Raw genomic sequence first — 23,146 nt, 5'->3', positions numbered from 1 at the left:
CAAAAAAAAAAAAAGTTTCATTTGGACGTTTTTCTAGATGTTTTAGGGGTAATTTGGTACAACAAAGCGGTCATATATTTTAACAATAGTTAATGAAATGTATTCTTTTTTTTTTTTCATTTGACAGACACAATTTTGAGGCAGAACGAAAGTATACACGATCAAATGATACAAAACAGATCGATGGGAATTATTCTTAGAAATGATCATTCAAGGGATATGTTACCAAATGAACTTTTATTCAGTTTACTTAACGCTTGTCACGAAAACGACAATACAAAGATGATGTGATCTTCAGAGCACTAGCTCCACACAACTTCCGCTTTGGACAATAAGAACATCACTGCGAACAAGATGAATATTTATCTGTATTACGTTAGAATGAAATTGATAAAAGCAATCACGCTTTTCCTGCTGGCCCTTTTAGCCACAGACACATGTGAAACGTTGGAAAACGTTGGCTTTTTTCCCTCGTGGTAGTGATACGTTTTATTTCAGTTTCATTTCTCCAAAATTTGCACGCAGGCGTCCGGACTCAAGCTAGACTCCCAATGGCGTACCGTACGCTACACGTCACTTCCGCTCATTAATAGTCATGGCGTTAGGAACTGTTGCTAAGGGGGGCACGCTCCCGTTTGTCCCCAATAGTAAATGCATGGAAATAGTGTACGAATGAGATGTGTACAGAGCTAAACCTACCAATTCTGTCCAAAAATGATGTCCCTGGTGCCAAATTCACTGGTAAAGATGTGGAAGAACATACAAATGTTCCATTAAAGAGATGGCTTGAGTGTCGAGGGCTGAAAAAGAGCCGAGCTGATCATCTCCTTTTTCCCTACGCCACTGACAATGACGTTCTCCCGTTTCAACAAGCTATCCTTTACCCCCATACGCCCTGTCTTTCTTCTATATTATATCCTCTGGTTGTCTTACGTCTCTGACCGTTCTTGGGGGTCATTTACATTGTTAGTTTTGTGTAGCGATCACAAATGCTACTCAATGACAGCCAACGAACACTTTTAATTTTGTCATTAATAACAAATCCTAATTCTATTAATTTATTTACACGTCACCCTTACTCAAGTTGTTTCTTTACAACAGAAAAGGTAACAACGGTGGCAGTCAGATACCACTTTCATTTTTTCCAGGTCATTCATTGTGAGACAGAAACAGCGCGGCAAAACGCCACGCTAAAAAATAAGTCCAAAATATCAAAATGGCTTACCTCCTCGTCCTCTGAAGGACCATGCTCCCCCACCAAAATGTTTACTGCATATGAAATGCGAATGGCTTCACCTTACTGGCGTTAAACGTCCGCGCGAGTCGAACCATTCTTCACATTTTTTCCTCCGAGTTTTTGGTTTCGGGAAACGTATGAAGAAAACATCCTTTGTATGTCGTCGTGTCTAGAGTCATTTGTACAAGTTCCACAGTAGCAGTGTTTGATCGGCATGTTCGTTTTTGAAAGATTACCCGAGAAAACTAGCAGAAATATCACGGTTTGTATGCGAGGACGTGTCTATAATGTTCCACTTCCACTTTACGATGCGACGTCATAGTCTAAAAATACAATTCGTGCGGTACGCTATTTGAGAAATTTCAAAGGACACAACAACAGTAAGGAAAGAGTGTTTTATTCTGACATTGTATTTTAAAGTTGGAGAATTGAAAACACATTTCAAAACAAGCCAAAGGAAAACAAGCAAAAATCAAGAGTCGTGAGCTCAGGCATCCCTTGAATCGAAGACAAAGGAGAGTAAAGAGGAGGGAAACAGGTTTGAATAACTCAGGTGCGCACTATTCCAGTCAGCTTTTTTTTTTTCTTCTTACAAACAGCAGCGCAAAAGAATGGTACATGGGAAAAAGATCCGTTTTGTAGAAATGTCAGACCGGTGGGTGACTGTTTTGATGATTTGCAAACCTGTCAGGTGATGTCAAAAAGGTAAGCATACAAGGAAATTTGGTTGAAAAGCCATATCAGCGAGGTAGCTTTGCCTTTGAAAGCAAAAAAATCAAATCAACTACACAAAGTAGACTCTTCCACAATTTTGTTTGTTACATCTAAACATCGGGAAAAGGCTGATTAATTCATTGGGGGGGGGGGGGGGGTAAAGTTGAGCCACCAGGTGGCGGTATATTCCACTTAAGTGTAACCTGTTTTGAAACGCTTTACAGTGAAACCTCTGAAGTCATCATGATGCACCACGCCGATTGACAAACTGTCATTGAGCAGGTTGGTAAGGAGGAAGTCAAATGATGCCATGGTCAATGAAGTTGTTTTACCAATCTGCTCCATTAAAAGAAAACTGTGGAACCTCAGTGTCGATGTTTTTATGGCTTAATTGCGCCATTGTGACGCACACGTCACAGGTCATTTATACCAGGGGTGTCAAAGCAATTCCACAAAGGGTCCTGGATTTGGTTCCAACCAATACAGCACAGTTTAAGCAATGATTTTTTTTTTTTTCCTGAAACAAACGGCTTCTGGCCCACTGATCACACTTTAGAAGATCAGATAGGTGAAAAGGTTGGAACCAAATTCATTGCTTTGACACTAGTAGTTTTTACCATAAATATGCTTTACATCTTTTTAAGCTATGCCTTAAGTTCCTAAAACTATCCTACTTTTGACGAGTCTGTCCGTTTCTCTCTCGCAATCAAAGAAACTAATTCAGCACATATCAATCCCCTACGGAAAAGCTGTGCCGATTTATAATCTGAAGCGATGCAATGTGATCCTCTATGCCATCTTCAGGGATCAGCTAGTCATTACTGAGGTCGACATACTTGAAGCTAGGTGAGGAAAAAAAATCAAGACCAATTTGATTTCCAGTACTTACATAGCCCTTAATCACAAAAAGACAACTCTTTATGGGCTACGAGAGAGTCCCTGATCTAAGCCCCAAATCGGGCAAACTCCATCTGGGGAAAAAGGAAGAAACCGGGGCTGCGTTCCTAAAACAGTTTTGAGTCGCCGTCACTCACTCGCCCTCAGCTCTTGCTTTGAGTCACACGGAGGCCACTTGGAGGTCAGAGGTAGTATATGGAACACCTCGTTCACTCACAGGCCAGACAATCTTGTTGTTAGCGTACCTATTCCAAATCACCCAAAACGTACAGAGACTCATGTCATTAAGACGGAGACGTATTTTCCGCTTGATGGCAATATGTAAGTACCTGGTAATTACCAGAATTTAGAATTTTTGTTTGGGCAATTCATTTGTCTTTACCTAATAATTTGTGGACAGTTTTGTTGTTTAAATACATTTAACCTACTTTAGTTGACTTTAGTTCTAGATTGTGTTTTCCTGATTATTAGCTCTGTTACTACCACCATCCTCCTCCCTTTGGTGGAAAATAGACAGCACACGACAGTCTTTGAGGTTCATTGTCGCCACCGCGTGGACACATTTTTCGTGCACCGTCTCTATGCATTGTGGCTGACATACAGGTCTGGAGTGACCATCGTTGTTGACCCGATCGAGAGCCGATCTCGCCAAGTTCACTTCAGCCGTTTAGAGAAATGGAACAGCCGGATCCTGCCGGAACGAGACCCGGCGCCTCTTGATTTTGGCCTCCCTGTGTTCCAGGACTTATTTGGGCAGATCCGGCACCTCTCGTGTATAGGGAATAATAATAATATAAAAACGTTTTCTAAAAACATATAAAATAAAATAATCATATGCATAAATTCATTACAGAGCAAATCCCAAGAATTGCACGTTTTTAGAAAAATTTTACGTCATTTGAAAGAGTGGGAAATTTGTTGATGCACTGAAAAGGCGGACCAACAAATCACACAATTGACATTTAAAAAAAAAAAAAAAAAAATTTTAACTTGGGAAATTTGTAGCATCTGGGGAGCAAGCAGCCAAGATCAAACAGTATTTCAACATGCCAAAATAAATTTACGGTCTTTTTTTCAAAAAGAAAGAAGATGGTTCAAAACAAGTCAGAAAAGCAACAACCGGTGATGAGGGCAGCTGCAGCGATCGTGCGCACGGAGAAGGCATGCTAACAGCAGGAGGCTAGCGCCACAGCAGCCAGCCAGGTTCACGGACAGACGGCAAAGCCGGCAAGGGAGGCTGCTACTGTGGCAGCAGCCGGTCAGGTTCAGCGCCACCGGGAGTAGGGGCCGGCTACAGCGTCAGCAGTCAGCTGTGTGGACCACCAACAGCTGCCGCAACAGGCCAGTACCCTTATGGGAAATTCGGGTTTGGGCTGCAGAATTTGTAAGGCAGTGGGAACTTTATAAGTTGGGGGGGTTTATATAAGTTAGACCTGTTGAGAAACTAATTCCTGACTGTGTACTGAAGTCCCACCTGTGGTTATGTGGGCAATTGCCAGTGCTGTGCAGAGTATAGCCTAAATAATTGCAAATTGTTGCCATAACATTTATACTACCATGGCAATTGAGGCTTGTAAGTCCCACAGAATGGCAAGTGGTCATTTGCGTGTTGTTTTCAGCACCATTTTCTGCATATGTTCCGGGACCCGTGCCCGTCTCGTCATCCTTCCGCTGTCATATGTACTTTGCGTCCCGGCAACTTATGATTTACAAGTTAAGCATTGGGAACAGCCCTTATGATGGTGGCGGGGATTCCCCCTAGGACGGATGAGCGAGGGCAACTCAAACTCCTTTTCCATAACGAATATGCAGCGTGTGTCGGTCGTTGTGTTGTCAGTAATCGCTTGGATTCCAGTTAAATACCAATACGAATGTCTGAGGTTCAAAAAAGTCACTTCATCACTAGTCACCTGGTGTCCCCTTTTTCAGCTGCAGCCTTCCTGACTATCCAGACCACTGGCTGGATGGACGTCCTCGTTACCCTCCCCCCAGTCTCATCTGGCTAGATGGACCTCTTCTTGTTCCCTTACTCTATTGCATCTTTACAAACTGTAACTCCGTCTGCTAATTCCCAGTAGCATTCCTGGGGCATCGTGTCTATCCGTCCTGGGAGTGGCTCTCTCCTGACTTTGGTACTCCCCAAGGTTTCTCATTTTTCCCAAGGAGTTTTGGAGTTATTCCTTGCCGACATGGAGGGTCGAAGGATGGGGGATGCCCAGGACTTGACCTTTTTTTATTTCATCTGCTGTTTCGAACTGTGTATCACATTACCTCTGCAAAGCCCTTTTAGACAACCTTGTTGTGATCTAGGGCTTTACAAATAAAATTGAATTGAAAAAAAAACGGGTGCTTTTTTCAGGCCCATCAGGTTAGGAGAGAAATGATGATGCCGTTTTCCCTTTTATTACTTCCGGTTTGCAAATCTCGCCACACTCATATTCTGATTCTGTCAGAGGTTTCACTGTACTCAAAACCATGGAAATGTTAAACAGGTGTCATTTTGCAATGAAGCGGAACACGACAGAGTACACTGAAGAGCTTTGTTTTTCAATTGAATTGCAAAAAGACGGATGTTCGGACTGCTCCGCGGGCACTTACGCGACCTCAGCTCGAGAAGCAAAAAGGGAGGTGAGCGGGCTCCTTTGAATATTTGCTCATTTAGTCCCTAGCGACTTGCTCTCCTCTGTCGTCGGGCCCTCTTCCTCAACTTCCTCCTCCGCCCGCGAGGCCCGGATCGGCCCTCGGCTCTCCTGGGCGCCGGCCGCCGCTTCCGGCGGCCCGCCGCTCACCGACTCCTGCTGGTCTGAGAGGAAAAAGGTTCATTTTTCAGGAACGGGAGGAGTCTCGGAAACGGGCGTGTTCGGCGGCGGGCGCTACGATCCGGAAGAGGGAGAAAGAAGGAACGCTAGCCGTATGTAAATGACGGAATCCGCGCGCCGCAGCTATTACGTGCTTATTTCGTGAAGGCGAATACAAACGCAAGTAATGCCTAGGCTGCCATTGCTCTGGAGCGGAGTGTCAATATTCTCCCCCATTAAAAAAAAGATTCCAATATAAGTAGGCTTCACTTAGAGTTGAGGTCCCTACGCTTCCCTTAAAGGTCTGCGGTGTCATAACTTCATCAATTCAATCAGTTTTAAATCATGAAACTAAGGCTACGTTTATACCGCAGGTGTTAATGCACAAATCCGATTGTTTCGTGTTTTTCCCACTCGAGTGAGACATTAACTTGACGGTCCGAACGTGACAAGTCGCATAGAAGTGGACCATTTCAAATCAGATCCGGGTCACTTTCGTATGTGGTTCAAATCCGATCCGAACCGCATTTTTTCAGGATGTGGCCGGGGGGGCTGAACTGTCAAGTCTCACAAATCGGAATTCACGCAGCGATGACGTCAGCAAAAAGGGAAAGTGGCAGACGGGACGGGGCGATGTAGCTGCGCATTAGCTTCTAGCTTGAACTCTGCTTTTAAGCACTAAGCGAGCTTGACCGCAGTCATAAAAAAAAATAAAATGAAGAAAAGGATAAGCTTGACAATTTTCGATTTTCATTTCGTGTGCCGAATGAGCAATATTTCATTATTGTTTACACGGCCGAGTCGGGGCAAATTGACGCGCACGTGTCATTTCACGCACACACGTCAAGGCTTATGTGTGTGGGTGTATGTGTTCTATCAACCCATATAAACTTTGAATAGAAGACTAAACGGGGATTATTAATGTCTGTTATTTGTGTCCTCTTTTTGGAAATCAAAATACGATCACCCTGGAATGACACACAGCTAGCATGTGTCATTTGTTTTGATGCTTCTGCGCATGCGGGTCACTTTGCTGAGCGCATCTTGGACTGCGAATTAGTGCTCACGCGTGATACTTGAACGGGCTCAATGGACAAAGGCAGTCTGCCAAAACACACAAATATGACCAAAAAAAAAAAATCGGACCTGCGGTATGAACTTAGCCTAAGTAAGGCCCCTTTACCCTTTATAGTGCACTCACTTAGCACTATGAAATTGAAAAAAAAATCCATTTTAGAGCCTTATTGGGGACAAAACCTGAATTTTGTTTAATTTGACCAAGATTCTAAATATTGTCGAATTTATTTAGGAAATAAACATTTTTTTGAATGAGCAAAAATAGTCACTTGCTCTCTAATGGGTTGAAATGAATGAATCGAGGTGCAAAGTGTCAAGTAGGCAGTACTGGCTAGCGGGTTAACAGAGCGCATTATAGAAAGTAGAGCGAAGAAGGTGGACGACGCCTCCACCTCACCGGCGGCTCCTTCCCAGAGGTCGTCGTCCTCCTCGCCCTCGCGAGGGTGCTCCAGAGGAGGGCGAACGCCGAGGTTCTGCATGTGCGCTTCGGCCATCTTCTGTACAGCTACGCACACGGGTATGCACAAACACAAACAAACACAAAGGGAGATGATGGCACACGAGGACACAAGGATAAGTGTGGGGTGGGGGTGCTTGTTTTCAACACGCTTCAGCTCCTTGTTTCCCCATAACAAATATCAGCGGCTACTCTGTCAGGAAATTCATGATCTTATTGCTGTACTCTGACGATATTTATTCTCACGCCCCTGATTTTGAGCGTCAACAGTTCTCTGCTGGACTTTGGTAACATCCCCTCTTTCTCCGGGTGGCCCGCCGCAGACCTCCTCGGCAGCGCTCGGGACGCCGTGTCGGGTGGCTTATTCCGGTAGAAGGCCGCCACAGTCAGCCGGGAGCGCGCTCCGACGTAAGAGCGCAGAAGTGTTCATGTGTGCATTTGCAGAGCGAGCGTGCGTGCGTGCGTGCGTATGCGTGTGTGAGATGCGCAGCTGTACACACAACCGACTGTAATCCTGGATGATCCGCGCTGACACTCACAGCTGTCCCGCTTTAATCTGGGCCGGTTCCCGTGGCGCAAACTCCGCTGTCACGTTTACACTGAAAACAATTGCGCGCTACACCATTTCATTGACGTAGGTAGGCCAAAGGTATACGCTTGTAATTGTAACAAACACTGTTTCATTTTGTCAATCTAAAGGACGGTGTGAAAATAGGCTGACCCGGCATGGCTATTGACCTGACGAGATGCTAGTAAGCCCCTTATGGTGACAAACCCATTTCAATTCACAGCAGTAAAAAATGGAAAAGGCCACCGGTGACCTGATTGGATGCCTCAAATGGTTGAAAAAGTGTATACCGTAGCTGGAATTTGGCTCAGCCACCAGTACAATAGAATGTAGCATCTTAGGGCCTGGTTAGTACATATTTTCAAGCGTGTCAGTAAAACAGGTGATGGGACTAAAAACACAAGGTTGAGTTCCGCAGGCAGGCAGGCAGGCACAAAAGCACAGGGGCTCTGACCTTTAAGTGACGGAGGCTGGTACAGGTTTGGATTGACTCGCTTTGGTTTGAGGACGCCGTTCTCACCCACGACCCACTGTGCGAGAAGGAGACGTTATTGTAGCTCGGCCGGCCGAGCGAATCCAAGATTGAAGGAAAATCAACAAATCAATACAGCGCGTTTGAATACATGAAATCGATGAATAATACTGGCTTTATGGCAAAATTTTATTGATAGCATTTGCAATTAAAAAAAAAATTCACTTTGATTTGTAAAGCGCTATTTTTCAAATGAACTTTTTAAAAGATATGGATACTTCAATCTTTGTGCAATGTGATAAAGTCAGTTAACTCAACAATTGAATGACCCTGATCAGAAGTATTGGGAAAAAAATAATAATATCAAGCTATATGACCCTAAAACCACCCCATAATGAAATCAATTTGAATTGAATTGACTTTTAGTGACACACTCATTTCAATCCACAAAAAAAGATTGCTAGCAAGCTGCCATTTAGAAGTGGATCATCATCAAGTGTTCAACGGGTGAGTCCAATGAATGACTACAGACGGACGAAAAATTCCTGCCGCCCGAGAGGCGGCCGTTAGCAAATAGCTGGACTGTACCTTTACCTGATGGCCGGTCTGCTCGTCTTCAGGCGAGCCTTGGTCGGCTACTCTGAAGAGGGTGGCGGGCGTCGGCCTCCTGCGCCGAATCTGCAAAACGCAAAAGCAATCCGTCAGCCGGCGTATCGGAACGGTCCGGTAGCCGCCGTTCTTCCCTCGTTTCGGACCCTACCGGGAAACGCCTCGGACCGAACCGAACGGCGAGCCCGGCCGACGGCGGCCCCGCCCGATGTCAACCTTTGACGGGCTGACACCCACGGGGGGGGGGGACCTGTTACACGGCCATAACAATCCCACACAATGGACCCCCTGACCTCTTGTTTACAGCACGTTTCCTGCTCTCGTTTTCGTCACGGCCAAAGTGTTTGATCATTTAAAACAGTGGTCTCCAAACTATTCACACGGGTGCAGGATTTTGTTCCAACAAAACAAGACGACACCTTTTCACCAATCTGGTGTATTCCAAGTGTCGTAGGTCGATTACGGTCCGGTGCTGCCGGTTTTAGCAGAAACTTCATCGGTTTAACTGTCTGTGCTCGATCAGTACGAACGAAAAAGCAGGACCGACGGTGGCCCTCGAGGACCGGTTTGGAGACCCGGGATTTAAAAGGTCTTCCTCCCAACCGCGCCCGCTCTCAAGTGGGCCTCCGCCCCCCCCCCCACCGCCCCCCGTTGACACGTCCTTTCCCCGGCCTCGCGATGGCGAACCAATTTGTTTCATCGGCGCTAAATGTCCAATCCGTCCTCCCGGTTGAAGTAGAATGGTCTTCTATTGCCGCCAATAAGTTCATTTTTCTAAAATAACATTAGAGGTGATCAATGTGCATAAGGGACAGTTGACCTACGCGAGTGCACGGGACGGCGGCCGTTATGCCACACAATGTAGTACTCTAGTAATTCCCCCCCGCCCGCTCGACCCACTTACGTAATAACGGGACGGTCCGTGACGTCCTCATTTACGACAGATTAGGACGCATTATCCCCGCCCCCGCTCTCCCTTATGACGCTCCGCTCGGGAATGGAACACGCCGAGGTACGGGGCCGATGTGGGCCCGCTCCCGGAGCGAGGCGGCCTATAAAAAGCGGAGGCACGAGGACAGCGTAAACTAGATCACGGAAGGTCTCTGAGGGGGCGCCTAGCGAGAAGAATCGGCTGCGCGATACGCACTATTGGCCACCGCTGACGGCGACAAACCAATGGGGAAAGGTCCGGCGTTTTTACATTAAGAGCAGGGTCACTCAAACGAAACACATCGACGACCTTCTTACCGCCGTGGTAATTGCTTATTTGCTCTACGAACACACAAAGATAGACCGTAGACGTCCGCTTTATGGCCACCGGGAGAGCGATGGCCGTAATTCCACCCTCTCCCGTCATTCGGGCGAGCTCCGCGTTCCGCTCGGCAGACCGTTTGCCGTTGTGATCTTTCCGCCATTGTGAACTTGCAAAAGAGCAACAGCGATGAGACAATGTTGACCTTTCCGTCTGGACCGGCAAAGCCCAGCGTTATGAGGAAGACCGAAAATCAGTCTCCGCTCGCTCGTATAAAGAAAGGGATGAAATTGGCGACGGTTGTAGCCTTTCCGACACGAATGGGAACGCAAACAGAAAGCGGCGGCGGCAGCGGTTCAGCACGGCCGATGTCTGCCGGTCAGACGGGGAAACAAATTCACTGTGACGTGGGAGGATTTTCAGGATTAAACCGGCAGACGCGAGTGGCTCCCTTTGAGTCAAAGCGTATACGGTGCGGCGGTCAAGGTCGTGAGCGCGCTGGCTCTCTCGCCCGAGCGTCACTTTTTTTTTTTTTTTTTTTGTAAAGCAATTGTATGGGCGCTCATTATGCCGAGGGTCTCGCGGCTCACCGACGCCAGCTAAATGAATAAATAGCTACGACGTCCGTAGGCTCCGGATGACCCTCGGCCGCCGTTCTCCGACCAGGCTCTACGGCAGCACTTTGATCGCAAGAGCGCCCTTCGGCGTACTCGTAAGAACCAAACCGTGAAAACGGCGTCACGTCCTCTCTCGACTTCTAACGTATGAACCTCACGGCGTTCCAAAGGGTTTGGTCCTCGTACAAACAAAGCACAGCGCGGTCACGACGCTCGCTACCGTTCCGTCGACGGTCGCGAGACAAAGGCCGTTGTGTTAGCCACGTCTACAAAGCCCTGTTGCAATCACGTTACACGAGATGCAAATAAAGACAGAATACACGGATTTAGAACTAGATCGGATTGACACCCCCACCCCCATTCTCCTCTTTCACTGGCCAATTGGCCCCCACATGGTGTAAACCGGAAATACATCTCGCTGACGATAGCACCAGCATATTAGTAACTAGTTTAGATGTTCAATGTATTTCTTGTTGTTGTTTGTGTATGTGTTTCTTTTCTTTCTTCTCTTGTATTTCTTTTCTTCTGTCCCCCCATAATCCCTTCCTGTTCGCTGCTTTGTCATAATAAAAAGGTATTTTGAAGGATCACAATGGGAGTATGTCAGACTCTCCATGTGAAACATTAAAACTGTTCAGAATCTGGGCACTTAGACTTCCATTCTCTGTGTCAAACAGCTGAACAGGACAGGTTTTTAAAAAAATAAATAAATAAATAAAAAATAGAACTAGATCGGATTGAATTGAAAAAAGAGCAGATATTCCAATGGCTCAATGCAGTCGTTTGTTTTTTTTGATGGCAAATATGCTTTTATTTTGGATCGGGTATTGTCTGCATCACGCCCCAAAAAAGTCTAAAGCTCACGGCGGCAGAATGGATTTAAATCTTCATTTTTGCGTACGCAAATCCAATGACATATTAATGTATTTCCCAAATAATTCTGGTCAAGTAAAAAGCCAAGTGAATTTGTATAAAATCAGTTTCAATAAACAGGATGGCGCTACTAGTGTATGCGCACAGTAGATGGATTCCGACAATATTCAAGCTGCACTGAAACAAAACTCCATTTTGATCCTATTAACCATGTCAATTCTCACAGATTTTAATTCCAGGGAAAGTCTCCAACAGTGACCGCTTTCCGAGAGCTGCTTTTAAAATACTGAAAAATGGCCTTTTTTCAATCACAATTTTGAAGCAATGTATCTCGCGTAGCATCCGGCGGGTGCTCGCTAAAGCTAGCTGAGGCCAAATGGTGCATGTGTGTGTGTGGGGGGGGGGACATCCAGGAGAATTAGAGATTATAGCGTGCGTGTCATGTTGTGATGGCGAGAAGGGAGATGAAGACCAATCCCATTTGTTTGCCAATCACGCCTCGGCGCGCTCACCCCGCCCCGACTCGGGAACGGACGCATCCGCGACCGACGGCCCTGACGCCGTGACGAGGCCGCGGCCGGACGCGTCCGACTTCATCCCTCGCCTCCTTTCCCCGTCATGCCACGCGGCGTTCGGCAAACTTGTGTACACTATCATCAACGTGCGGAACACGGTCAATATTGATGTTTTGACCCTGTTTATACTTTCCACACGCTTAGAAGCGCACGCACGATCCGCTCCTTTGGAAAGACCGGAAAGACGCTTCGTCTCGGGTTCGCGATCGACTCGTTTGCTGGGCGATGAAAAGAAGGGCTCGCATCTTTATTGGATCAACAGGGGGCGTCAAACTCATCGTTGTCCCGGTCCTTTCATTTTCTTTCGGGCGGACGCGTACCAGCCGCAACTGATGGACGACCAAATAAATCAACTAGTCGGTGAATTGTTTCGAGACATTGTTCAAATCCTGATCTTAATAACAATTGCCTTTTTAAAAAACTTTTTTTTTTTTTTTTAATCCAAAAAAAAAAAAAAAACAGTAAATGTCGATGCTTTGACCAAACTGCGCGGCGATTCCGGTCGTGGAACAGCCGCCACGCTCTCTCCCGCTTTCTCTCGCTCTCCCGGCGTGCTTTACGCCACCCATCAAGCTGTGTTGACAGTGCGACAGACCTCTCGTGTTTACCCACAAACACCGCTCGCCACAAAGGTCGCCGCTTGACGTTTAACCCAGAAAAGTAGACGGCGGGCAGGTGGGAAACAGAGATGTTTCAAAACGACTTCACTGTGGCTTTTAGTCCTTTTTTCTTGCCTGCCTTTAGTGGCGTGCTTGACAAGCATGCCGTGTTTTTATGGTTCAAGGGGGGAAAAAATGGATTTGACGTCTATCACTGTCACCGGCAGAAAGAGATCTTGTACGAAAGGTAGCTCTCTGAAGTGCTCACTAGGCCATTGATTTTGAAATGAAAACAAGCCGGAAAATGTGTTTGTTTTTTGGGGGGGGGGGTTCTTACCTAGAAAATGTTCATTGTTAACACTTTGCTTTGGAGGTTTTCCTTGTGGCCCCTGATCAGGTTGGAAAGTGCCTGCGTACCAGCGGGACGCGATTTCGTACCGAGAGCTCTTCCTAATTCAACTATCTTGTCTGTCCATCCAAAAGTCAGCGTGTCGTCCTTGCGAGTGTTCGCCAAGTGTCCAGAGATACATATGTACAAACAGGCCAGCGGTCCGATCAAAAACAACATTTGACTCGACCTTTCCAGATGAGACGGAGGCTCGTTGTTGTCGGTTCGTCTCCGTGGTGACCGGGCGGCTCTGTTTTATGCCGGGGAAAACAAAAAATGGATCTCATTTGCATTTATCCCGTCGTCGACAACGCAAGCCGACCTCAGCTTTCCGCATAAAAAGATTAGTGATGTAAACGTCCGCGTATTACGTCAACCTGGGGCCTAAAGTACTGAAATAAGCCAGAAGACATATAGTTGACTTCCTTTGAAGGACAAGATACAGATTTAAGCACCGGGCCGAGAACGGAAGACGCCCCAAAAGGTGTTATTCGATTGACTTCCTTCTTAGGAAGTCTCATTTCACAACGCAGAAGGAGAGTCCGAGCGAATTCTGATCCAATACTACTGCCTCCTCCCAAGAAAAAAAAAAAAAGTCCCTCGGGTGCGAAACTGAAAGCCAGTACGAAACGATGTCAAATTTGAGGAACGTTCACGCTAACCTGACTTAAAAACAAAAAAAAAAAGCCTTAAGTCACAAGCCATAGTTCAGTTGATGTGTTCGCGGGGGTCTTTTGCTGTCGTGAACAAACGTGGGCCACTCGTAGATCTCTGTTGACAGTCACGGGATCGTGGTCAGTGTTGTCACAAATTACTTGAAAAACTGATTTAATTACGCCTCAAAAAAGTAATCTAGTTACTTTACTGATGGCTTTATTATCAAAGTAACTAAGTTACTTTAAAAGTAGTTTATTGGTTAGTTTTTAACATTTTTTTTCTTCCTTGGCCGCCTCAACAACGGAATGACAACAGAAATATGGCATGTAATTGAATTTCCGATAATTGAATTTAAAAGGGAAGATCAAAATTATTGTGCAGTTAATTTGGAGTGTTTTACATTGGCACTGAAATGCTATTAACCCGAAATTCTCAATTTTTGACAATAGGCTTAATCTTCCAGTCGGTGGGATTTAATTAGTCGGTGGAGTTGATTTCAACAAATTCCCATACAGTTTGTCAGTTATTTGTTAGTTTTAGGGCTCCGAAGTGGCTAAGCTAGCACGAGTCAATCAACTCCATCGACTAATTCAACCTCCGGTAACTCGAAAATTAAGGCCGATGTGAAAAATTCTATCAACAGCACACAAATGAATTGCACAGTGCAACTGATAAAAAGGTGGGTGCGGGCACAACCCGGAAGTATGGAGTACACACACGCAGTCAATTTGGCCACAAAACGTGGCAGCAACTAAGCACTATACACTCAATTGGACTTACAACACATCCCAAAGATGCTAAACGAACACTTCACCTCACGGCATAAATGTGCAACACGGATACGATGTAAACAACGCTCGGCGACGACCACCCGTCTTTGCTACGGCAAAGCTACGAAAGGGCCGCGCATGTAGCGGCTCCAATCTATCGCTGGAACCCTACAGAAGCCCATCCCTCCTCCCGCAGCCCAGCAAAGGAGCAAACCGACACCCCCCACCCCCACCCGGTATGGCCACCCAGGCCCCCATCAACCGGCCTTCAGGGATGGGAAGAGGGGACTCGCCACCAACCCCACGGGATATCCTAACAAGATGTCCAAACCACCTCAACTGGCTCCTCTCGACATGGAGGAGCAGGAGCTCTGCTTCGAGTCCGTCCCGGATGACCGAGCTCCTCACTCAATCTGGAAGGTTGAGCCCGGCCACTCTTCGAAGGAAACTCAATTCAGCCACTTGTATCCGTGATCTTGTTCTTTCGGTCATAATCCAAAGTCCATGGCCATAGGTGAGAGTATGAACGTAGATTGACCGGTGAATCGAGAGCTTCGCCTTCCAACTCAGTTCCCTCTTCACCACGACAGACTGGTTAAGCGCCCGCAACACTGCGGACGCCGCCCCAATCCGCCTGTCAATGTCACGATCCGACCTACCCTCACTCGTGAACAAGATCCCGAGATACTTAAACTCCTCCACTTGGGGCAGGAACTCACTCCTGACCTAGAGCGAGCAATCCACCCTTTTCCAGCCGAGAACCACGGCCTCAGACTTGGAGGTGCCGATTCTCATCCCAGGGGCTTCACACTCGGCTACGAACTGTCCCAGCGAGTGCCGGAGGTCGCTGTGCGATGGAGCCAGAAGGACCACAACATCTGCAAAAAGCAGAGATGAGATCCTCCCACCACCGATCCCGACCCCCTCCACCACCCGGCTGCGCCTAGAAATTCTGTCCATGAAAGTCACGAACAGAAGCGGAGACAAAGGACGGAGAGCGGAGTCCAACCCTCACCGGGAACAGGTCCGACTTATTGCCAGCCACACGGACCAGAGGCATACTCCTGTGGTAGAGGGACTGGATGGCCCCTAGCAGAGGGCCATCCACCCCATACTCCCGGAGTACCCCCCCGCATGGTGCCCCTGGGTAAAGGGTCATAATTCTTCTCCAAATCCACCAAACACATGTGGACTGAATTGGCAAACTCCCATGCTCCCTCAAGCACCCGAGCAAGGGTAAAGAGCTGGTCCGGGGTTCCACGACCAGGACAAAAACCACATTATTCCTCCTCAATCTGAGGTTCCGCTATCAACCGGACCCTCTTTTCCAGTACCCTGGCATAGACTTTCCCGGGGAGGCCGAGGAGTGTGATCCCCGATAGTTGGAACACACCCTATGGTCACCTTTCTTAAAGAAAGGGACCACCACCCCGGTTTGCCATTCCAAAGGCACTGCCCCCAATGACCACGCAATGTTGCACAGGTGCGTCAACCAAGACAGCGCTGCAACAACCAAAGCCTTGAGATACCCAGAGCGGGCATCATCAGTCCCTGGAGCGCCGCCGCCGCGGAGTAATTTCACTACCTCGGCGACTTCTGCCCCAGTGATTGACCCGACCAACCCCAGGCCCCTCGGCTCTGTTTCCTCTATGGAATGCGTGTTGGTGGGATAAAGGAGGTCCTCCATCCACCGCCCAACAATGTTCTCAGTTGAAGTCAGTAGCTCCCCGCCCCCACTTTAAAAAGTGTGGGCGAGATGCCGCCTTCCCCCCTGAGGTGCCGGACGGTTTGCTAGAACCTTTATGGAGCCGATTGATAGTCTTCCTCATCCCACGTCCGAGTTTTTGCCTCGGCAACTGCCACAGCTGCACTCCGCTTGTCCCGCCGGTACCAGTCAGCTGTCTCAGGAGACCCACAGGCCAACCATGCCCTGTAGACCTCCTTCTTCAGCCTGATGGCCCCCCTCACCTCCGGTGTCCACCATCTGGTTCGAGGGTTACCACCACCACTGGTCCCAACTACCTTGCCGCCACAACTTTCAGCAGCTGCCTCGACAATGGCGGAGCGAAACAAAGCCCATTCTGGCTCTATGTCCCCCACTCCCCCCGAAACGCGGTCGAAGCTCTGCCGGAGGTGCGAGATGAAAATTATTCTGACATGTTCCTCCGCCAAGCGTTCTTAGCAGACCCTGACTATCAGGTCTGCGCAGCTTATTCCCCTGCCATCTGATCCAACTCACAACCAGGTGGTGGTCAGTTGACAGCTCTGCTCCTCTCTTTACCCGAGTGTCCAGAACATACGGCCGCAGGTCTGATGATACGACTACAAAATCGATCATCGAACGGCGGCCTAAGGTGTCCTGGTGCCATGTGCACCGATAAACAACCTTATGTTCGAACATGGTGTCCGTTATGGCCAAACTGTAGGTAGCACAGAAGTCCAATAACTGAACAGCACTCGGGTTCAGATCAAGCAGGCCGTTCCTCCCAACCACTCCTCTCCCAGTCACACTGTCATCGCCCACGTGTGCGTTGAAGTCCCCCAGTGGGACACTTTCCAATACCCTTCCAAGGGACTCCAAAAAGGGTGGGTAATCTGCACTACCATTCAGTGCATATGCAATGATAATAGTGAGAACCCGTTCCCCGACCCTAAGGCGCAGGGAAGCGACCCTTTCATCCTCCGGGGTAAACTCCAACACAAAGGCAGAAAGCCATGGGGCTATCAAAAGACCCACCCCAGCCTTCGGCCTCTCTCCTGGAGAAACTTCAGAAAAGGAGAGTGTCCAACCCCTCTCGAGGACCTAGGTTCCAGAGCCAGAGCTATGTGTCGAGGTGACGCTGACTATATCTAGCCGGAATCGCTCAACCTCTTCCACAAGCTCCCGCTCCTTCCCCGCCAGAGACGTGGAGTTCCATGTCCCAAATGCCAGTTTCCACAACTGGGTATCAGACCGCCAAGGTCCTCGCCTTGGTCTGTTACCCGATCCACATTGTACCAGACCCTACGGATTCAACCCGCGGGTGGTGGCTCCACGGGACAACGAGCCCACGTATCCGGTTCGGGCTGTGCCCGGCCGGGCCCCATGGGCGAAGGCCCTGGCACCAGGCGCTCGCACACGGGCCACAAGCCCAGGCCTGTCTCCAGGGCAGAGCCCCGGTACCCCTCCGGGCCCGGTACACTTACTCCTGTTTTTATCGTCCATCAGGGTCTTCTGAACCATTCTTTGTCTGACCCTTCGCCTATGTACAGTATGTAGGTATGTAAGTCGGTAAGTATGTAGGTCAGGGGTGGGCAAACTATTCCACAAAGGGCCGCTGTGGGTGCGGGTTTTTGCTGCAACCCACCAAGAGGACACCTTTTCATCAGTTGATTGCAGTCAGGTGCTTCTTGTTTCCATTGAAACCTCATTGGTTGAAAGCTCTGTGCTGGATCCGTTGGAACAAAGACCAGGACCCACTGCGGCCCTCGAGGACCGGTTTGCCCACCCCTGATGTAGGTGCCAGGGTGAAAGATATTTACAGTGCAAAGTGAGGAGTGTGTGAAGTAAGCGGCAGGCTCCCGCAGGCGTGGCCCCATCTGCCAGAGTTGCCGGCCGCAGGGCGGGAGAAGCGCCAGGACCCCGATCAATCCCCGGCCCAGAACACCTCTGGCGCACCTGCATTCGCCCACCCCTCCCCCTGCCACCCGAGCACACACCCCGCACTCCGAACAGGCACTACGTCAAGCGCCGGAGACCAGGGGATGTCCACTCCACCGGCGAGGGAGAGCGAGCCCCACCCAAGGCCCCACGGGCCCCGAGAGGCCCCGCCGACAGGAGGGCAGCGGGAGCCACCACGGGCCCCGAGAGGCCCCGCCGACAGGAGGGCAGCGGGAGCCACCGCGGTCCGGAGAGGCGGACAGGGCCGGAGACAGACCAAGAAGACGGAAGCGTGACTCCTCGACCCACCCCCGGGCCAGGAGGGGTGCGCGATATGACCAGATCAGACCTAGCTTTAACAACGTAAGTACATCTTTTCCTCCATTCACAGCTGGTGTTTTTCTCCCAGAAATGAGTTTTTTTTCTGGCTTCACTCACAAGCGGCAATAAACCCATCAGCTCTCATGTCAAAATCAACTGTTTTGACAAGGACAACGTGCACGCTCACGAGTCGGCACATTAACGCAACACTCAAACTAAGGAAACGTACCGACGACCTTCCTACTCTTCTGACGGCTTTCGTGTGGTTTCAGAAATTAACTCGCTGACCGCCGTCGACGGCGATAGGCTGGCAACCATTGTTAATAGCGCCATTAGAGTATAATGGCAAAAGGGAGTCATCTAACTAATGACTTTTCTCATTTATTTATGGAATTTTATTGTCATCATCATCGGTATCATTAACAATCATTGACAATTACAAATGTGATATGATTTGCCCGAAGGAACCGATCTTTGCGACGTCGTTACTAAGGATGTAAAGGAGCGGCGCGTTACTACAATTTGGTTGAATGAAGCGCGAGTTGTCCGATGTTGTCATACATCAGCTGCCTGCCAGGGAGAGAGCAGAGCGTGAGGAGTGAGGAAGATGGTGACGGGTAAGGTGGGCGGATCATGACCTGCTTCGCCGCACGCGCTGGCAAACGCAACAAGACAGCGATAATGGCGACGGGCCAGGGAATTTCAAAGGTAGCGTTGTCAAACTTGGATTATATTTAATATTGGTACTTGACAGAACCCAATTTAAGGATTGTGTTCTGGCTTATTGTGCAGTAGACCTCACATAGTGTTGCACTGGTTAATGTTCAGTTTACATTAGACTAATCTATTTGATCCAAATAAATACCAAATGTTGTAAAATACTGTATATAGCATTAATATTCTTCAATCAATTCACATAAACATCTGGCATGTGAAAGCTGTCATAGAATGTAATAACGTGTAAAACATGAAAAGTAATGTCAGTTACTTTGCTAAGTAACTAATTACTCTTAAAATGGGGTAACTGAGTTACTAACTCAATTACTTTTTGGCAGAAGTCATTTGTAACTAATGGCTTTTTAAAGTAAGCTTTAAAATGTTTTTTGTTTTTTATAAAGGAAGAAATAGTTCATGCTGTGCTGGCCAAAAGTATTGGCACCCCTGCAATTCTGTCAGATAATGCTCAATTTCTCCCAGAAAATGATTGCAATTACAAATGCTTTGGTAGTAATATCTTCATTTGTTTTGCTTGCAATGAAAAAACACTAATAACTTTTTTTTTTTTTTTTAATCATTATCATTTTACACAAAACTCCAAAACTGGGCCGAACAAAAGTATTGGCACCCTTTGAAAAATCATGTGATGCTTCTCAACCTCTGTCTTGTGTCCTTGTTTGGACAACATTGAGCATGGAGAAAAGAAAGAAGACCAAAGAACTGTCTGAGGACTTGAGAAGCAAATTTGTGAGGAAGCATGAGCAATCTCAAGGCCACAAGTCCATCTCCAAAGACTTGAATGTTCCTGTGTCTACCGTGCGCTGTGTCATCAATAAGTGTAAAGCCCATGGCACTGTCGCTAACCTCCCCAGACGTGGACGGAAGGAAAAAAAAATTTGACGAGAGATTTCAACGAACTATTGTGCGGATAGTGGATTAAGAACCTCGACCAACATCCAAACAAGTTCAAGCTGTCCCGCAGTCCTAGGGTACAACAGAATCAACCCGTACTATCCGTCGGCGTCAGAATCAAAAGGTACTCTACCCAGGAAGACCCCATTTCTGACCCAGAGACACAAAAAAGCCTGGCTGGAGTTTACCTGAGAAAGCCAGAAATTTTCTCTGGTCAGATGAGACAAAGGCATCAACATAGTTTACAGGGCGAAATAACGAGGCCTTCTAAGAAAACAACACTGTCCCCACAGTCAAACATGGCGGAGGTTCCCTTATGTTTTTGGGTTGCTTTGCTACCTGTGGCACTGGACTGTTTGACCGTGTGCATGGCATTATGAAATCTGAAGACTACCAGCATAATGTAGGGCCCAGAGTGAGAAAGGTGGGTCTAGCTCAGAGGTCATGGGTCTTAGAGTAGGACAATGACCCACTTCAAAAAGCACTAGAAAATGCTTTGAGGGAAAGCACTGGAGACTTCTCAAGTAGCCAGGCCTGAATCCCATAGACCAGGGGTCCCCAACGACCGGGCCGCAGACCAGTACCGGTCCGTGGCGCATGTGGTACCGGGCCGCGCAGAAATAATAAATCATTTATTATGACTGCGTTCTGGCTGATTGACTTTGGCCTGTGCCGCTTAACACACCAATATCCCTTTCTACTCTAGATATACAACTACAGAATGGGAGGTCGTCATAGAAATGCATTGATTGGACTGTTAGCAGTACATCTTGTTTTGTATGTCTATGTGCGCTTGGCCTTGATAATAATGTATGACGTAGGTCATCGCCCATCACATTTGTTCCCGGAAATAATCAGCACCCACACTAGAATGACTGAAAAACAGTCGTCTTTGGACAGATTTTTTACGGGGAAAAGGGAACCTCCCTAGCCAGAAGATGAGCCTACAACCTCGAAGAAAACAAAATCTATGCTACTTCGCAATCACTAAAGACCCACGAACTGCAAAGGAGTGGATTCGTGACCCGTATCTGAGTGATTCGAGCATGTCTGTGCAACAGCAATATCAGCTTGTAGAGATCGCAAATGACGGTGACCTTAAACGTACACTTGAGACAGCAACTCTACCAAGGTTCTGGATTAAAGTCATTTCGGAATATCCTGACATCGCTAGGAGAGCACTGAAACGAATGAAACAAGCTCAGGCCTCCCGCCGATTCAGCGGGTGAGTTGTATTTTCCCTGCACTTAACAGTACGGGTCTAAAAAAAATGTTATTTTATATTTGCTGTATTTTTCTGCCGCACATTGCCGGTGTTCTGACGAATTTGGTATGCGTGTAACGTTTAAAATGACCGCGAATGCAGTGATTCCAAAGTGCACACTACAAACTTTCTATAAAGAAAGGAATATTAACTTACGTTTGCCACGTTAGCTGCACACAACAACTGCACGCAGCTCTCTCACTTAACGATTTCGCCGTGTCGTTAAGCATTAATGTACGCCATTTTCGTGTTGCACATGTATGTTTATGAGGTAAATAGTTTTTTAGCACCGTTGGATAACATTGAGAGTCCAAATGAATATAAAAGAGGGCTTTTTTTCACCGCCACAAATGCTTTGGGAGCAAAATTTTATAAGGGTGCAAAATTTGACAGAACACCGGTCAATGAAAAAAAGACCCAAATCACACTGGTCCGTGGTGCAAAAAAAGGTTGGGGACCCCTGCCGTAGACGACCTGTGGAGAGATCTGAAAATGGTACCCTTCAAATTTCAAAGACCCGGAGCAGTTGGCCAAAGACGAACGGTCTACAATTTGAGCAGAGCTTTGTCAGAAACTCAACGATGGATACCGGAAGCGGTTGTTCGCAGTTACTTTGGCTAAAGGTTGTGCTAACGAGTATTAGGCTGAGGGTGCCAATACTTTTGTCCGGCCCATTTTTGGAGTTTTGTGTAGTTTTTTCATTGCAAGCAAAATAAATGAAGACATTGCTAACAAGGCATTTGTAATTGCAATCATTTCCTGGGAGAAATTGAGCATTATCTGACAGAATGGCAGGGGTGCCAGTACTTTCGGCCACCCCGTATATTCTTCTTTGTTTTTTATGAGTTCATTACTTTTAAAGAAGGCAGCGAAAGGGTTCAAAAGAAAAAAATGCGGCACCTGTCCATTCGGTGTGCCCCCGGGGGATTGTGGGAGGACGTGCGCGGTCAGAGAAATAGTCATGAACGGCTCGTGCAAAATGTGGAAAGTGGCGCAATCTTGATGATCGTGATCTCATGAGGAAGCGACGAGAAGGAAATGTCATCATCGTCTTTGACAGTAAAGTGAAAGCAGACAGAAAGTTCCAAACTCCTGAGCCAGGGCAGGGCACGGTAGGGTAGGTCGACTGCCGACCGACTCCACTCACCATCTCAACTTGACGGGGGTCCAGGTTGGTGGCCGCCGAGGCCGGGACGGCGAACTGGATCTTCCTCCGCTCTTTGCTCTCCACCTCGGTGGACGCGGAGGACTCCATGGCTCTTCCGCTAGAACGGAACGGATGCGACCTCCTCGGAGGGAGGCCCCGCTAATCCTGCCTCCCGCACCGTTTGCTCGTTCACAAAAAGTCCTCGGCGCTTTCTCCTCTCCGCTTAACCTGTGCGCCGGCAGCAGGAGCGACACCGTCGATCTTTCCTCACATGAGGCTGAATGGGGAAGGAGATACAGAGGGGCGGCACGCAAGTGGGGGAGGAGTGCGAGAGAGAGAGAGAGAGAGAGAGAGAGAGAGAGATGAACAATCTTTTTATCTAGGCTGAAGTGGATTTGTGATCAGAGAGAGATGGGGGGGGGGATAATCTGGTCACGCCAGTTGAGCCTCTTTTGGCCTCGCTTTGTGAATGAGAGATTGGAGTCAAAGGCAAGGAAGGAAGAGGGGGGAGAAAAACAAGTCAAGGGAAATGAACGTCACTCGATTCTTTGCCAAACTTCCAACAAGGTAACTTTAGGGGTGGAA

At 47.8% G+C, this 23,146-nt stretch overlaps 1 protein-coding gene across 5 annotated transcripts; it reads right to left on the bottom strand.

Annotated features, from left to right (window-relative positions):
* Positions 1 to 1,617: 1,617 nt before the first annotated feature.
* Positions 1,618 to 22,865, bottom strand: ppp1r1b (protein phosphatase 1, regulatory (inhibitor) subunit 1B). Of its 5 annotated transcripts, none has more exons than XM_057861146.1 (5): positions 22,562 to 22,865; positions 8,809 to 8,898; positions 8,203 to 8,278; positions 7,121 to 7,228; positions 1,618 to 5,651 (listed from the first exon to the last, which is right to left on the bottom strand). In XM_057861146.1, exons 1-5 carry the CDS (start codon positions 22,667 to 22,669, stop codon positions 5,503 to 5,505), a joined length of 531 nt encoding a protein of 176 aa, XP_057717129.1. In that variant the 5' UTR covers positions 22,670 to 22,865; the 3' UTR covers positions 1,618 to 5,502. The 5 variants fall into 5 exon arrangements, with proteins under 5 accessions (XP_057717129.1, XP_057717130.1, XP_057717131.1 ...); XM_057861147.1 differs by having other exon boundaries at positions 8,815 to 8,898; XM_057861148.1 differs by lacking the exon at positions 22,562 to 22,865 and adding an exon at positions 22,315 to 22,540.
* Between the last annotated feature and the right edge of the window lie 281 nt (positions 22,866 to 23,146).

This window comes from Corythoichthys intestinalis, chromosome 16 (assembly GCF_030265065.1).
Source record: "Corythoichthys intestinalis isolate RoL2023-P3 chromosome 16, ASM3026506v1, whole genome shotgun sequence".
NCBI classification, from domain to species: Eukaryota; Metazoa; Chordata; class Actinopteri; order Syngnathiformes; family Syngnathidae; genus Corythoichthys; species Corythoichthys intestinalis.
Note: the sequence above shows the minus strand (reverse complement) of the source record. Positions and strands in the feature narration are given on the sequence as shown.

Bases quoted from the DNA above. Each gene is read 5' to 3' on its own strand.
- ppp1r1b (XM_057861146.1), bottom strand. From the start codon at position 22,669: ATGGAGTCCTCCGCGTCCACCGAGGTGGAGAGCAAAGAGCGGAGGAAG. The intron at 8,899-22,561 runs GTGAGTGGAGTC...TGCGTTTTGCAG, and splicing joins ACCCCCGTCAAGTTGAGATG to ATTCGGCGCAGGAGGCCGAC. The intron at 5,652-7,120 runs GTGAGGTGGAGG...TTTTCCTCTCAG, and splicing joins CCTCTGGGAAGGAGCCGCCG to ACCAGCAGGAGTCGGTGAGC.